At 38.5% G+C, this 17,437-nt stretch overlaps 3 protein-coding genes across 10 annotated transcripts in view; 1 reads left to right on the top strand and 2 right to left on the bottom strand.

The window, feature by feature from the left end:
• Positions 1–1,660, bottom strand: part of SNCG (synuclein gamma) — a 35,125-nt gene extending 33,465 nt beyond the window's left edge. Inside the window, exon 1 of the mRNA XM_041405127.1 lies at positions 1,306–1,660. Coding sequence (XP_041261061.1) covers positions 1,306–1,399 — 94 coding nt within the window. The 5' untranslated portion in view covers positions 1,400–1,660. The remainder of the gene's footprint in view (positions 1–1,305) is intronic.
• The window catches only part of MMRN2 (multimerin 2), a 38,301-nt gene extending 28,403 nt beyond the window's left edge, over positions 1–9,898 (top strand). For 4 of the 6 annotated variants that reach the window (XM_041405119.1, XM_041405118.1, XM_041405120.1 and 1 more), the window contains 4 exons: positions 1,873–1,938; positions 2,982–3,155; positions 4,217–6,121; positions 7,124–9,898. In XM_041405119.1, the coding sequence (XP_041261053.1) occupies positions 1,873–1,938; positions 2,982–3,155; positions 4,217–6,121; positions 7,124–7,512 (2,534 nt within the window). In that variant the 3' untranslated portion in view covers positions 7,513–9,898. The remainder of the gene's footprint in view (positions 1–1,872; positions 1,939–2,981; positions 3,156–4,216; positions 6,122–7,123) is intronic. The other 2 variants (XM_041405121.1, XM_041405122.1) reach the window with 2 other exon arrangements.
• Positions 9,899–11,334: 1,436 nt separating this feature from the next.
• The window catches only part of BMPR1A (bone morphogenetic protein receptor type 1A), a 75,657-nt gene continuing 69,554 nt past the window's right edge, over positions 11,335–17,437 (bottom strand). Inside the window, exons 13-14 of one of the 3 annotated variants that reach the window (XR_005952704.1) lie at positions 12,085–17,102; positions 11,335–11,952 (exon numbers count right to left, since the gene is read on the bottom strand). Coding sequence is in view for 1 of the 3 variants with exons in the window: in XM_041405125.1 (XP_041261059.1) it covers positions 16,977–17,102 (126 nt within the window). In the remaining 2 variants the exon portion in view is untranslated. Of the gene's footprint in view, positions 11,953–12,068; positions 17,103–17,437 lie in introns of those variants that run through there. The other 2 variants (XR_005952705.1, XM_041405125.1) reach the window with 2 other exon arrangements.

Genomic DNA, 17,437 nt, shown 5'->3' with positions numbered 1-17,437 from the left:
GTTTTTTTTTCAGTCTGCTATGTCCCAAATCACTGATACTTTGAGACAAGAGCAGTTGTAATTAGCTGCAATTAATAGCTAAATAGCATTAGCTACTTATTCTTTTGTTAATAGCACCTTTGTAATGGTTACACATTAAGAAAGGCATTAATTTCCTGGAAAGCCCATCAGATGTGCATCTTAGACAAGTCCATCTAGGAATGCCTAATTCCAGGTAGAAACTGCTGACATCAGAAAGCAACACTTGTGTGTGAAATGTCCTTATGGTCAGTTCACAGGATGAAATAATGAGTTGGAAATCACAAGGTGTCCAAGTTCAGAGGAGAGGGCAGCCCTCACTCTGCAGTCTGCACTGCTCCTCCTCTCTGCTTACCCTGGCTACAAAGGCACTGGCTTCTTGAGCAGGGAGCAGCTCTACAGCACAGGCAGGAACAGTGCCCAGACTCTAACCTCCAGGAGAGCTCCAGGTACAGCCTTTAGAGTGAACTACTGTAACCCATTGCACTGGTGAATAAAGCAGTGGGGGCAGCAGGTTGAGGGAGGGGATTTTGCCCCTCTACTCTGTCCTCCTGAGACTCCACCTGGAGTCCTGCATCCAGCTCTGGGGTCCCCACCTTAAGGACATGGACCTGTTGGAGTGAGTCCAGGAGCAGCTCTGCTATGGACGCAGGCTGAGAGAGCTGGGCTGCTCAGCCCAGGGAAGAAAAGGCTTCAACAAGACCTCAGAGCACCCTCCAGTACCTAACGGGCTACAAGAGAGATGGAGAGGGACTTTTCACAAGGGCATGTAGTGGTAAGACCAGGAGAAATGGCTTCAAACTGAAACAGGGCAGGTTTAGTTTAGGTATTGGAAGAAATACTTTGCTGGGAGGGTGGTGAGGCAGTGGAACAGGTCTCCCAGAGAAACTGTGGGTGCCCCATCTTTGGAAGTGTTCAAGGCAGGTTGGATGGGTCTCTGAGCAGCCTGGTCTAGTGGCCTCCCTGCCTTGGTGAGAGGGTGGGAATTAGATGGTTTTAAGGCCCTTTCCAACCCAAACCATTCTATGATTCTGTGATCTGTGCAGCTGCTAATAAAGCGAGAGGGGAGACAGTGTGGTTTAAAAACTGAATGGTGGTTTAAAAATGGCATTGACAAGATTTAGCAAATAATACACAAAAAGCAGAATTTAAACAGATTCAAGAATTTAAATGGAATGAAGGGAATTTAAATGGATAAAAGGTAATTCCCTCTTGAAATTAAGTCAACCATAACAATAAAGGCAAACATATGTCTGAAAATGTTTCCACAATCTACGTCTAACTCACCTTCAGACTCCCCAGACGAAAATCTCTGTAGGTTTAGCTTTTCTTCACAGATAGCTTTCATTTGTGGGTTGATCTCTTGGTGAACTTCACTCATAATATTGGAAAGATATTACCAAATGCAGTGCAACTATTTTAGTCTCTCTATTGTTACATTCATTGACCAAAACCAGCTCCTCCATCAATATCTTCTCATTTGTACAGCATCATTCACTGCTGCTGCCACCAGAATGTTCAGGTAACTGTGGAACAAGGAAGAAGAATTTACAGATCTCTAGATGGGACCCCCAGAAAAGAAAAAAGCCCCATTTATTTGCAATAGACTAATTTCTTATGAGCAAAGCTTGGCATGAGTTAAAAATCCCCACACTATACTGCATAGCACTGCCATGCATACAATGTCGTTTGCCAGTGCAAGGAAAGTAAGTCCTCCAGAGAATGTGTTCTTTCCCCAGGAAGCCTGTCTCCACACCATTTACACAATACATGAAATTCCTGTGGGATCTTGCTAAACTGCAGTAGTTTCTGCATCTAAAACATGTTCACAGCTATATCATATCTCAATTGCAGATCCTAATTTTATTCTGGTGCCAGGAATTGAAACTGAAGGACAAGAAGAAGAGTTCTCAAACCACAGTATGTGCTTGAAGTTATTTTGTTTGTCGTCCTTTTACCTCTCAGTCACTGAGCAGGAGAAGAAAAGAGAAAAACAGATTTGAAGCTGTAATTTTAAAGTGATAAACTATGGACAAACTCCTTAGTGAAAGCATTTTCTGGGAAAGCTTTGAAACAATACATTTACTGACTTAAATGAGGGCTTTTGCTGTAACACTCTGTGAATGCTCACAACAAAGCATCCCAAAGTTTCAAAGCTGTTTGGTCAACAGTGAATGCCAGCTGGTGCAGAGCCTTGCCCCTTTCAGTGGCATGGATGTTAACCCCTTGCCCTGGAGTGGGTTCACAGGAGAGCACACCATGCTCACAAAAATCTACCAGAAAAGCAATCCACTGAAAATGCTATTTTAGAACGGCCCCCCAGCAGGTCTGAGACTACAATTACATTTGTATCTCAAGCACTCCACCCTACCAGTGTAAGTGCCACAAATGACCCTCAAGTGGTGTGGCCTGCAGTGCTATGAAGTGCCTTTCAGCAATTAGCTTCAGGGAAGTATTGCACCCTTTGAAATCTACAGCTCAACTGCACAAGTATTTATTTAGAAAAACATCAGTTAAAGGGCCCCTCCATGAGGCCTCACACTTACACACTGTGCTTCTGATTCCTCAGTGGAATGTCTCAATTGCTCTTTCATCCCCTCCTTTTGTTCTAGGCTGTTAAACCTTGCCATCCTTTTAGTCAATGGCTTGAAAAGAGTTAGTATTCCAAAACATTTTTATGGCATGGGGAGATTTCTAATTATGAGCATTTTATTGCCATCATGGCTGTTGTAGCTGAAATTCTCTGCAAATATTTGGATATATTAGGTTTCCATCACTGTTGGAAAAAATCCTTGCAGATAAACTGCAATTTAAGGTGCCAGAAATCAACAGACCCCCTAAATGTCAGTGCAAAATTTTCAGAATGAAAACCAGACAGGTGTTCTCAGAGGTCTTGCATGAATACCTGTCACCTGGTCGCTGCACTCTGTTGCATGACTTTGTTTTTCTAATCTTGTGACTAGTGTCAACATCAGTGGATTCAAGAGAAATGTTCCAAGTCATTCAGAATCATGAGGCTTTACTGGATGATCTTCAAAGTGATATTCATCAAGCAGCCAGCACCTTAGGTGACTTACAGAGACTATTTGAGAACAACGGTACAAGCATGGTGTTAGCAGTGAACGAGAACAATTCAGGTGAGAGGTCTGATGCAGAATTATCAACCCATGACAGGCGCTGTGAAACCACACAAATCAGAAAGAAAATGTGAAAGCAAAAATACCCTGATATTCCTTGGTCTGCTGGTTGCTTCTACAGAGAGAAAAAATGGGTGCAATCCAATGCAAATGAATGAATCAAAGAGTAACTTGAAATGGGAAATGAGAGGAAAGGCACTGTTCAGAATATGCCTTAATCACAGAATAAAGAGGTTGCTTATATTTAAAATTTGTTAACCTCACTATTCTGCTTCTATGGCTTCTTCTCTTTTGTGGGGATGCAGAGTTTAAATCTGTTCTTTTTCCATACTTATGCTGTACACTCTGATGTGTGGAATAGCATACTGGTGTTACATGAAAAAATGAAACATTTGACCCATCTCTGGAACACTGTTTCTGCCATATACTGGAGTGGGAAAAAAAGAGCTGCTGAATTTAACCTACCATAGTGAGCCACTGGCTTGCAGAAACATTTTCTAATGATACAGACTACACAGTACTCAGTGAACTTCAAGGCACTAGAGTTTGAACTTCAAAGTTAGAAACTGAGCCTTAGTATAATTCTCATATCCGCCAGATACCTCACAGATTTTTCAAGTTATTTACTCCTAACCTGGAATATTCAGCTGTTAAGATGCTGTATAATCTTGTGGAGTTGAAAGCATGAGAAAAAGAACATTATGACACAGTCAAAAAAGAAAGAGCTCACTAACTAAGAACTGTTAAGAAAATGGACAGTTATGGCCACTGGAAAAACCACCTGTACACAGGTTTCAAAAAAGTATAATTTTTAAGATAAATGGGGAAGTCAATACATATCCAAGTTATTTTCTGCGCAGTCTTAGACACCATGTGCTTGATAGTAACCTTGATTTAACAATAGGCTATTTTTGCAATTGTTGAGATTTATCACGAGGTCAGATTCTGGGGAGTAAGACAGCAACTACCATAGAAAAATGAACACTTGAGTTAACCTGTCTAGATTGCATTCCAAAAGCAGAATATAAATTTAATTTTTTTTTTTTCAACCGTATTAACAGATCATCAGGAAAGGCTTCTGCAGCAAGTTTTGTTTCCTCACGTGGAGAATTTTCTAAGAAAACATTTTAACCCAGTGTGGGCAAGCTTCAACAAAAGCTTACAGAACCTCTCCAACATAGTAAGAAATCTGTCCCATGATGTGGAAGCCAACAAGAAAAGCATAGAAAGATTCCAAGAAAGCACTGTGCCCAAGAAGGAATTCCAGGAGCTGGGAACTAAATTTGAATCAAAAGTCCAAGAAAACATAGTGAAAGTTGATCAGGCAAAAAGAGATATAGAGAACAAAGTGCACATGCAGCAGGCTAATATTCACTATAATCTCAGCATGATCAAGGCAGATACTGACACAAGACTCAAGAAGCTTCATAAGATACAGCAGTCCCATTTCTTAGCTTTGAATAACAGCATAGCAAACATGAAACAAGAGCAAAACTTTCTTGAAAATAAATTGGAAGCTTTGAAAAAAAATTTAACAGAGCTCTCTTTACATCATGGGCCCAAAGATGAAAACAGCCAGTTAACCATCAAACATATGAATGAAATACTGTCAGGGCATGCCAAGCAGCTTAAAGAACTTTACATGGAGTCAGATGTGGCCTTTCAGAATATTGCAGTTTTAGAGAGGTGGTTTAAGGAGTTAAAGAAAAACATCTCAAAGTACAGGCCAGAAGATCTTACAATAACTTTAGCTGAGAAATCAGTTATTATGGAAGAAAACGACGCAGCAATGGAAAGGCAGATATCAGAGCTCAACTACACTCTCTCAAACCTTCAGGAAAACTATTCAGATCTGCTGCAGTACATGGAGGAATGCAATTGCCAGAGAGTATCTACTGACACTGATGTACTGGAGGAAGATCCAAGGAATAGCACTTATTCCCTTGAGGACACCCAGTCAAAGGATATGAAGCACTTGGAGTCAGTTTTCAGAGATTTCTTCAAGAGTGAAATTGAAGAGCTCTCCTCAGCTATTCCGTCCATCCATCTGTCCCTTAACCTCCGTCAAGAAGAGAACAGACAGCTTCAGTCACAGGTTACGGCTTTTTCAGAAGACATGGGCTTGCTGAAGAGGAAAGATGAAGAAATTCATCGGCACATCAAGCATCTCAACAGCTCTTTTAGCTCTCTTTTGAAAGACGCAATGCGGCACGAAGAAGCGCTGGAGGCTTTACTGAGACATGAATTTCTGGATGTCTTTTTTGAAGATGATTTCAGTAGCCTAATACCATCAGTATTTCAGCTGCAAGAATCTCTCAGGCACTTTTCAGATAAACTGCAAGAACAAAATATGACTTTAGAATCTCTTAGAAGGAGATTTCATCCCTTGGAGAGAAGTCACCAGAATAATCATGATGCTCACTTGCCTCCTAAGCATCCTGAGGAGGAAACACAAACCTCCTCTACTCTACACGAAGTCAGCAGTCAACGCAGTGTCATAGAACACATGGAACCTAACTATGAGGCTGCCAAAGATGACTCCTTGGAGAGCTCAGCATATAATGATATCATGACTCTGAAGAATGATATCAAACATCTGAGCCTGGCAATCAAGAGGCATGAATCCAGAGGTGACATAAGCCTCTGCTGCAATCATACAATAGCAAATGTAATTGAGCCACTCAACGTTTCTGTAGAAATTCTCTCTGCAGATTTAGCAACCATCAAGCGGAATCTGGAGGAACATCTGGTGACTTTCAAGAAACTGTTTGGAAGTAATGAAGAATTAGGTGCCTCAAATATAAGTCTGGATGTTACAAAGATTCAGTCAATGCTGCAGAAAAAAGGGAGAAGGCAACAGAAAGGTCAAGACAAGAAAAGAGACAAGAAAAGGTCTGAGAACCACAGAGAAAATACACAAACAATAAGTGGAAGAAATACAGTGCAGACAGAATTTGTGGAAAAAGGTGTGTTCTTTTCTTTCACTTGCTCATGTACAGGTCTAGCTTCTTTTTAGGCCCTGATACAAATTCCACACACAGAGATACTAGTATTAGTTATAAGAACTATCAGGTATCTTGTGGGATGCTAAAGGGAGAAATTCTGACATTACTTATATACTCCCCCTCCACCAGTTTAAATAGAGGAAAAAAAGCAGTTTGAGTGAGAACCAAGCTGATATTCTGCTGTACTGTGGTTAAGACCAATAAAATAACACCTGCTATTGCTGCTAGGAAATTGGTCTTGAACTAATTCAACTTGAGGTGTTTAGAAGACACATTTTGTTTGTAGATGCTCATGTTAATGCTGTAGCACTCTTCCCTTTGGAAGCTGATGTGGACTTCTTCTTTTTCCCTGTTACTTTGTTTCTTGGCTCTGGAAGGAGTGTACTCAAAGCACCAAATCCTTCTCAAGACAGACAGATGCATTAAATGAACTGCTATAATTTGCACAAGTGGAACAGGCAGCACTGACCAGAGAGCACATACTCTCTCTCTTACAACCAAGCTTCAGAGAAAAGTTTTCAGCTCATTCTTCACTGGGACTGGCCAGTTCCCTTTCCCTACAAGCATGTGACCATAAGCACCCGGTAATTACAACCACCACAGCTTTAACATTGGCTTTTATGATTGCAGTCCTTGTTATGGACAAATAACAGAGCAAAAATCAGCCCCTTTAGGCAGCTGTGCTGCAAAACTGTAGTTAAGACTGAATAAGCAGAGAACATACTCTTAACTGATTTATTTTTGGGACAGTAAGAGAGTGCTATTTTTTCCCCCTGGGTGGTCCCAGCATTATACTTCTCCTAGAGTTCCAGGGAATCATTTATCTACTCCAGTGTCTAGCTTTGCAAAGAAGCCTATAAACATCAGGCCTGAGAGGGATTCACCTTATCTCCCATCCTGATGATCCTGGGGACAGAAGAGCGCTCACTCACTGCTAAAATCCTGATCCTCTTTCTTTTTCAGACTCATTGGTGGCATTCCACGTGGGATTCTCAGAAAGAAAGGATAAAGAAAAAACTGTGAGGTTTAACGAAACATACCTCAATTATGGAAACAGCTATTTCTCTGAACATGGCCACTTTAAAGCACCACACAAAGGTGTCTACCTGTTTGTCATCTCTGCGGAGTTCAGCTCAGGACCAGCACTGGGACAACTCTCCTTCAGCCGTGGGTACAAAAGAACTCTCTCAAGCAGTCAGAGGAAAACCCCACATGGAAACACCATGACTACTTTTGCTATAGCAGAAATGGAGAAGGGGGAGACAGTGTGCTTTGAATTGCTGCAAGGCTCTGTAGTGAAGCGAAGCCCGCCTGGGACAACTATGGGTGGATTCCTAATATCTAAAACTTGAATAGTGACATTTATGTTTTATTAATCTCCTTCCATAGGTGCAATGGATGCATTCACTATTGCTTCATCTGTGATGTATTCAATGCTACTGCATGTGTTTAAACATAGCACTACCCTAGGTTTGTCTTCATGCTTCTTTTCTGGAAGTGTTTGGCTTTTGATTAGTTGCTTATGAGCAGCAATGGGATTTTCTTTCAAGTGAAAAGCTAATGGTTTGGACTCCAAATGTATCAGCACACACATTCCCAAATCCTTCCAATGTGAGAACTGCACATAAATGTTTTGTGGGACTTCACCTTTAACACAAATTTCTCCTTTCCCTTGGCAAAAGAATATCCTCTCATGACAAATGCCCCCAGTCAATGGCAAGGAAAAGATTTTGGGTAGGACTGCACACTCTCATGTTATATGGATGGTACCTTACAACCCAGAAGCCAGGGCAATTTTACCTTTTAGTTCTCTGTGGACCACAGACTATCTTGGCAACTTCTGCAACTCACTCCAATGTTTCAGTCTGTGCACAACAGGAACACTAGAAGAAATCCATCAAACCCACTAAAATTCACTCTATTGCCAATATTTGCAAGCAAGGATCTCCTAAATGGTCCAGTCTTTGTTTCTTGGCCTGTGATGTATTTGAGCTACACTGCAAAAATTTAAAGCATTGTTAAGATGAATTACATTTACATTTAGACACTACGAAAATGTCAACAATATTTTAAAAGTATTGGTGAAAACACAGTTTATTTCTAAAGTTAATCCTAGAGATTATCATGAATTCAGCCCAAAGTTCAGAATTTGGTAAATATTTTAAAACCAAGCAAGCAAAACCAAAATCAAAAGGCAAGCTCATTGGTCTGTTATCACTGCTGAATATAAATTTGTGATGAGAGTAAATCAAAGAGTAGAACTTCTGAAATGTAGAGGGTTTTTTATTTCCAAAACTTCGAAGTGACCATGCCTGGTCATGTCTTAAACTTTTCTTTTGTCAAATAAAACTTCCCGAAGACTTTCACTTTAAAGAAGTCCAAGTATTGTGGTATTTTTATCTATCCCAATACCTTACATAGCAAGATTAAAACAATTAAATTTGCCAAAATGAAATGCACTTTGAAATTCCTAGTATTTTTGATGAAGATATAAATTATTATGCCAATTGCACCCTTTTGAGGTAGCATTTTTTAACAAATCTATTCTGCTGTTAAGAATTTTCCCCCACCCACCTGTACTCTAAGGAATACTAACCTATCATTGTTAAAAACCCCCAACACATCGGTACCAACACACAATGCACCCAAAGCAACAGTCTGACAAGCAGACAATACCTATCTTTTGAAATAAAGCTACAAAGCAATTTCAGCTATTGACTTGCTGAGAAGATTGTTTTTTCTATCCTGACAAATCCAAGAAAACTAACAACAAAAAATCTCCTTATCTCCTCCTGGCCAGTGCTGATTTCCACAGGAGATGCCCAGGCTAGGTGTTTCTGTTTTTCTAGCACGGAGCCATGGCTCCCAGTGCTCTGCTGCAGGCAGCACTAAGTGCCTGCAAACTCAGTGTCATTTCCTGTCCCACTTTTGCTCAAAATATCTGAGGGACGAAAGAAGAATAAAATTGAAAGGGTGAAAATAAAGAAAAGCATCAAATTGTAAGATTAGGTTCTTTCAGTACAAAGCTACCATCCTGGGGTGACCCAGATGGGTTTTTACCAGTGTTCCTCCAATTCCTGACTTTTGTGGTGGCAGCATTCTGCAGAGCCAGGCCAAGTGTGCTGCCTAGGTCAGGGTGGTTCAAGGAACATCTCATCTTCAGTGCACACCAATTCTGCACCTACCAGCCAAGTTCCACAAACAAGCACCACTGGGGAATATGTGTATGTTACATATGGGGGATAGGATACACATATGTATTTCAGAACTCTCTGTTTTTAAAGCTTTGACAGAAAGCTTCAGCTGGAACGGAAACCACTCAGAAATGGACACAGGAGGTAGCAGAGACCATTGCAGTTCATCCTGTCAGGTTTTGTGTCCTTCCTTGTGCTTACCAGAGTACTTTTGTTGAAGAACATTCCAGATGAGTTCAGAGAACACTGACTCCAGAGTGAACAAAATGTTCATTTAAAGATGTTTCTGTATTCTAAAGATGTCTTCAAATATGTGCTTAAGTTAGCCACTTGCACATACAAAGAAGACACACTTCACTGAAAGACTAATTTTTATGGGGCAAAAAATGAATGAAAGAGAATGGAATAAATCACTCTGCTAGCTACTTAAGCCAGGAAGACTGACTTCCTTCTCAAGCAACAACAGAACAATGATTAATCTACTGGGCTGTGGTTTTGTTTGTTCAAAGCAATAAACCAGCTTTATAATAAGCCTCCATCTAAACCACTCCTGCATTTTTTTTGTGGGATGGTTGTTTGGGCTTTTTTATTATACCAACATAGCCACACCACTATGACCTGTATTTTTAGGCAAACTAGAGAAATCGATTTAATGAAGATAATTTAAAATAAAGCTATTGGTTGGCTCAGTGGATTTAGGAGAATTTCCAAACGTGAAAAACAACCTGAAGCTGACCATAGGCACGGGGAAGGGTTGTCTGTAAGAGCTTCAGTTTCCCTCACAGCAGACTGACTCATGTGCCTGAAGGCCAGGCAGCAATAGGCACAGAAACGTGTGCTCACTCCCGGATACCGATATATGTAATGTCAATCTGACATTCACACACAAAAATAAAAGCTTCCAGCAGCTTTTAGTACTTCCTAGAAACCTGCCAGAAAACGTTGCCACTGCTTCAAGTTTCTGTATTTCCAGATCAATGCACTAAGCTTTGTAATAAGGTAGAAAGCTGTGTACCTTAGTGCCTTCATGGAATTATTTTGTTACTGATCTGCTGCTTTATGAACGTCAGTATCTTACAGTACATTTTAAAATTAAAGTCTCCTAAAGTTTTTTTTCCCTTTCCATTAATAAGACAATCTCCTCACTGTACTCCAAATTCAAGTACTGACTGAATCATGTATAAACAATTTTACTTTCTATAGCTCCAGCAATGCCTGAATTCTGCAGGTAATATCCACATCGAGCCAGAGTCTGAAGCCCAAGGAGATCTCCTCATGAAGCACTCAGGAGGTGGTGAGCCCACAGCAGTGGTCCTTTCTGAGCTGATACTGATCTACTGCATTCACATCAGTGAGAAAGACCAAAGTGGTGTTCCAGGGAAAGGTGAAGATGAAATTGCAGAAGGAATTAAGGAAATGAATAGAATTAAATCTGATCTTTTCTGAATTTAGTTATACTTCTTCTATTTATTTAAAAGTTCATGATTCAGTTTGCTTACTACTTGGTTTATTTTTTGGTGTGCCCACAAAACATGCATGTGCAGTGTTTACACATTTCACTGGACACTGCTGATTCACCTCTTAGATACTGATGCCAACTCATCAGTAAGGTATTTTATGTAGTGGTCAAACCCACCCATCTACAACGGAGAACATTCTGGTATGTAATACCAGCAGGCAGTACAACATATTTTCACTTTCCCCAAGTCCTTGCTTTAGGACACAGCACCACGGTGTGGCCGTGTCACGCAGCAGCACCGAGAGAAAAGGCAGCTCAATACACGGACACGTGCAAACACACACCCACGATTTTCATCAAGCCCTCCTGCAACGCTAACATGAAACCCCAGTTTTAAATCCAACCGCCACCACTGCAACCAGTGAAGACATTCCATTCCACAACAGCCACAACCACAGGAAAAAGGTTTACCTTGCCAAGATACTTTAAATCCAACCGCCACCACTGCAACCAGTGAAGACATCCATTTAATTTAAGAAGACCAAATCTTTGTGCAGTCTAATTTCCTAGTATTATGTGTTAAGGACAGAAAGGTTTGAAACTATATTGCTGATCTTTCCACTGCACTTTCCAGAACTATACTGCAAGAATTTAACACTTGATTGTATAGGGGAAACAAAACAAGGCTTATAATTATATTGGTAGCAGTTTTTATGGTGTTCAGCTACTTTCTAGCTACTGTAAAAAATATGTATTTAAATCTAAGATTATTCCTGATTAAATGCAAAAAGAGAACAGAAACTGATCTTACTTCTTTCTCCTTGTAAACTAAAGGTGGACTCTGTGAGAGTAGAAGCCAATACATTTCTGCAATGAGAAAACAAATTCTGACACTCTCTTCATAGTACTCACAGGTGAGACATCCCCTTGACTGGTCTTCATTTGCTTGAATCACAAAAACCAGAGTAAATTTAGCAGGATATACAGAAGCACCTGCATATTTTTGCAACAAGCAGTATATACACATATTATACTCAAATATCTTAATTTGGATACTATTACACAAAAAGAATGTTGTACACGGAGGGAACAAAAAGCAATTACAAAATTCCCCATCCTTTTATTTTTTCTGTTTTTACCTGGTAACCTTGAGGCAAATTTATATGGATAAAACCAACATGTAGGGAACTTGCACAAAAAGAATGTTGTACACGGAGGGAACAAAAAGCAATTACAAAATTCCCCATCCTTTTATTTTTTTCTGTTTTTACCTGGTAAGCTTGAGGCAAATTTATACGGATAAAACCAACATGTAGGGAACTTGTATATGTTCAAACAAAAGTATTATTTGATTTTGATTTGCCTTTGGCTTTGCCGTAACACAGGGATAAAAATCAGGAGAAGAAAACACTGTTTTTCACTGTTGCACCCAAATTTAAATATTGTGCAAGGAATAAAGAGCTTGAACTTAGAGAGCACCAAATAATTTTCAATATCATTGAACAATAAAAGCAGTAATTAACAACTTACTGTGGGGGAAAAAAGCCATCAACGAGGTATGAAAAAGTAGGGAATTATTTAGTTACAGTATTAGGATTTCCAAGTTATTACATCTTTAAGGCAAAATCTTATAGTAACAAAACACATTACTAATGTGTACTAAAATAAGGTTATTTACTTAAAAATGATACATTGGACATAATCTGTGTACAGAACAAGCAATTCATGGTAAACTCAATAAGGCACCTTCTAAAGCAGATGCTGTACAAAATACATTAGTGTGTTACATTTTTAAAGTAGTATTCTACACTTCTGGCATATAACACACACAAGAGTGTGACCATTTGTCTTGTTCCACTCTTCTTTCATATTTTATTTACATCTTCTCTAGGTTAACTACAATGTTATTTATTCTTCTTGTATACAATATAGTACATTTCATTTTGGGCATGTCATGTCAGAGCACAAATATCACTACATGATGTGGGCTTCTAGAATTGCATTAAACAGGAAAATATCACAAAGCAACAATTACATTATATTTGTCGAAAAAAACAGAAGTAATGTGCCCTCTACTTCTGCTGTTCAACCAAGGCTGAGCACCATGGTTTCATAAGTACTGTACTGTGCAACACTGCCAGCTGCTTTTAGACATCACCCCTACTTGGAATAAAGTCGGTGGGCACAGGATAAAGACTTAACTCAGAGGCACTGTCAGGAGAGTGAACAAAGGCTAAATCATTCTAATATTTCACAGAAGACAGGCATGTAACTTCCCTTTAAAAATATCTGCAATAGCAAAAGAATGTTTATTAACTTTATATCTCTGCTCTTCAAACACTTTTAGACCATTAAAATACAGTCTGTTAAGACAGAGTAGATGAAATGTATCCAAATGATTTGTTTTATAAACACATTCAAATGGTCATTTAGATCAAGATCTAAAATTTGATTCTATACTACCATGGAGGTAACTTAAAATATTAATTTTACATTTCATTCAAGACCCCAAAGAAGGCTAATTAAGAAAATAATTCAGAAAAAGTGATGGATATTGGGAAAACTGTTTCTTTAGGAAAAATTACATTAAGTAAAATTCAGAATAAACTCAGAATGTACGCCTAATTTTCTCTAGAGGAATACCACATTCCTGGTGGAATTTGCAAGTTAACCAGGAACACAAAAACTTTGCTTTTAGTTGCTGTAATAATAAGAATGAAGTGACTGCAATTATTTCCATCTAAAATCACATGGAACAGGTTCAATAAACATAAAAATCCCTCCATATGAGTATTTAAAAACTTCCAAGGCACAGTCTTGATACTCCCCAAGGTATTTTCCACACAGTTGATTTTTGTATTAAAAAAAAAAAAAAAAAAACAAAAAAACCCACATTTGCCAGTTTTGGAGGATATTTTTTTGAATGACAAATGCTTAAAATTTTGACCACCAAAAATGAGATTAATCACAGTCCAACAGAAGAACCGTATTACCCTCTCTGACCTTAAAGGCTTCTGAACACTACAGGATTGCATAAAGTAACAACTTACCTTTGGAGTCTTAATTATGCTTAGTTAAGTAAAAATTAATGGGCTGGCTTCAAGCACATTTTTCCACCCAAATGATTAAGTATCAATATAGACATCCTTTAGTGTTAATGTTTTGTTGAGTATCAGAATCAAGGAAGCTGCTGTTCAGCACAGCAAAAACTACACATGCATGATAGACTTGAGTATGAACAGAGTAAATGAAGTGCTGATAAATTAGGTTAAAGGCAAAAAAGATTTTTTTTCCCCTCTCAAAAAACCATCTTTGCAGCAGTTGGCTCTCTCTATGTTAAAGCAACTTGAAAATCAATTTAGGTCCTAAGGTGTCTAACCATGCTATTGCTGCCTTGCAAATACCCAAACAATGGAAAAGAAAATAAGCGAAAATTTACATATTATTGAAATTCATACTTCCAGAAGGGGCTTCCTGGAGAGCTGGGAAAAATGAACTAAAAAAAAAAAATTCACAAAACATGTTTACAGTTAATGATGATGTGGCAAATTCTAGAAGAAATGACAAAATATTCTACATAGGATGGGGTTAATTTAGACAGATCTCCATGCTCTGAAAGTTTAAGCTAGCAGGGTACCTACATAAACATTTTTTCCTTCTTATTGATAAAAATTCTAGAGAAGGAAAAAAAAAGCTTATCCCTTACTTTTTTTGGCTTATACCAAAAATTTTCCAACTACCTGTGCAAAAATTATGTGCGAAGACATGATTAACAATTTCAAAATCATCATAAATTTCTTGGCAATGGACGGAGAAACTTTTTTTTAAAAGCCCTTTATCATGAGGATTGTGGCACAATATCGTAATTCTCTTGCTGTTTTCAAATAAGTTAAAGTTGACATACCTATGAACTTCTCAGCCAGAATACATATTAATACTTAAAGGCATTACTAAACAAAAGTAATGACTTTATTAAAAAAAAAAAAAAAAGTCCCTTGAAATAGCTAGTTTTCTATAAAATATGTAGAACTGTTAAATAAAGTCTGTACATCACAATAGAAAATAAAAATACTGCAATCTTTTGCCTGACCATTTACATTATGGGATCTACAGGATTAAAACAAAAAGGTAACATGCTAAAATGTTGTAATTGTTCACAAATCACATTACTTCTGTGTTACATTGCTTTGTATCAGTTGTATTTTCAAGGGAAATTTAAACACATCAAAACAATCTCTATGTAAATATTTTAAGACAACAAATAATCTGGCATAAATCAATCTGAAGTTTTAACAATTTCATCAGTTCTGGTATTATTCTTAACTTTTTTCTTCAGATCTCAACTATGGCATGTGTGTGTGCATATATCTAATTGTACAGATGTACTTAGGACTAGGTATTTATTGTATTTTGTTTTACTAAAGCACAAAACACACTGTATAAATAACTTCCCTTTTTAAAGTTATCTAGAACAAGATTTACAGTACAAAATTATAGGCACTTAAAATTATCAAATAGATTCAATGGTTCCAATACTGTGTGTTCAATCTTCAGATGATTCATGCTTTGAAGCTTCAACTTGAGTTATGGTACTATTTTCTAACTTCCAAGAAGAAGTGCCAAAGGAGTTATAAATCAATAGTTCTACTTTACAGTAACCTCATGGAGGGTTCTGGCTTCTATACACCTTGTGTGGGTCAGTGGTGAAAATGGGGGACCTTCAGTTTCTCGTGCAGGTCCAACAGTTGGCACAATAAAACCAAGTTTTGCAATTGTGCTAACTTACTGTATCTTCATGACTTAATTTCAATGCCATTCCTCCCAAACTTAACTAGAACTTAAAACACCCACTGATTTACCTTGTCTCAAATCTTCACTTCCACTAAGTGGCTCACAGATGTGGCCTCCTGTGTCTACATCAGAGCAACCCAGCTCCAAATCTTCTGCACGCTGTGGATCTGATCTTCAACAGTTCTCACTCACTTCTCCTGGTCTTGACCCTTTACTGCATTCTCTGATCTTCAGAGCACCCAGGGCTTCCTGCCTTCCTTCTTTTGTGTCTGTACACCAGACTTGTTCTCAAGCCTTTCAAAACTCACCTTCTGCCTAGTTTTGTCAAATGATGAAAGAGCACATGGTACAGCTGACAAATCCCTTCCTTTGTGGGAAGAAATTCAAAGCCTGACAGACACCTATCAGAGTCCCAATACAGCAGGAAGGCAACACACATCACCATCAGTCTTTCTGCTAAGATGTAAAGTATTCTATGGCAAAAATGCTGGTTGCATGTGGCACTGTGAAAAAAATATGACAAATTTCAGGGATCCAATTATGAAGCTCTCTCTAGACTGCAAGTGAGATGACCAAAGCAGCCTACATCTCTAGAAGAGATTGTTTCAAGCTCCTTACAGATTTAGGTAGGCATTTCTTAATTAATTAATGGTTCACATTTTTGCAGTTCTCCTTGTGACCAAATAAAAGACAAAGAAATTAAAACTGAGATTTCTGAAGATAACTTAATGGCAAAAGATTCAGTAGCAAATCTCTGATTATGGAGCCACAAAATGCATGGAGCCCTGACCATAAAACTTTGTTCATTTAAATGGTTTCTTATATATTCCAAATGACAGCAAAATAATCCTGGCACACACATAAAGGCATAAAGAACAGTTTAACTGAGTAGTATCACAAACAGATTAATAACCTACAGGCTGTTTCACCAAAACTTGGTATGGATTGACTAGGTTTTATCAGGTAGAAGACAAAAAAACCCAAAAAAGCTTATATTCTCCATCTCTGTTGAATCCATATAGCTTGTTAGGCTTTCACAGAAAGCACTGTAATCTGAACATTCAATTCAGTACCCAGAGTTTTACTGGAGACTCACTAAGTATGATTGAAGTCTCAATGCAGCTCAAACCAAAACAAAACGTGTATTTTCTCAAGGCTGTCCATATATGTAGCACGTAGTGTATAGAGGCTCTCTATACAGTATCATGGTCCATGAAGTACTGAAAGATTTCATTAGCAGCCTGTAGAAGTGTGCTGAGAAAATATACTGAATCTCAGTTATTTCCTCTTCTCTATTTTTATCTTCCTCACCCACGTTTGAGTGAAAAGATCTAGGGAGTCCAGCTTTGCTCTCCAAAGTCAATTTCCTATGTCAAATCTTTACATCTTGTGATTCCACCATCTTGGCAAGTGTCTTCTTGATCCTCAAGGCAGTGAGCCTTGAGGCAGGATTATGAGCCCAGCACTCAGACATCAACTTCAATATTGCTCTTAAACACTGCAGAAGGAAAAACAAAGGCACATTATTGTAACAATTGCTACGCTTAAAGTTATAATTCTGGTTCGCTGTCAAGCTCAAATTACAGAACTTTCAAGTCCAAAAATGTGCAGCTTCCAAATTTTCTGCAAAATTGTTGGTAGAAAACTATTATAAAGAGATCTACTGAAGGAAAAACCCCAAAACACCCCAAACCCAACATCCACATGCCAATCCTTCTTATCCCACCCCCTCACTGCCAAGTATAACAGTAGCTGGAACTAACGGCAGTGTTGATTTAGTCTCTCAGTGATGCATTACCAGAACTTCTCTGTACAACTCAAGAACAGTGGTAC

Source organism: Onychostruthus taczanowskii, unplaced genomic scaffold (assembly GCF_017590055.1).
Source record: "Onychostruthus taczanowskii isolate IOZ18803 unplaced genomic scaffold, ASM1759005v1 scaffold22, whole genome shotgun sequence".
Taxonomy (NCBI): Eukaryota; Metazoa; Chordata; class Aves; order Passeriformes; family Passeridae; genus Onychostruthus; species Onychostruthus taczanowskii.
This window is presented reverse-complemented; position numbering and strand designations above follow the sequence as displayed.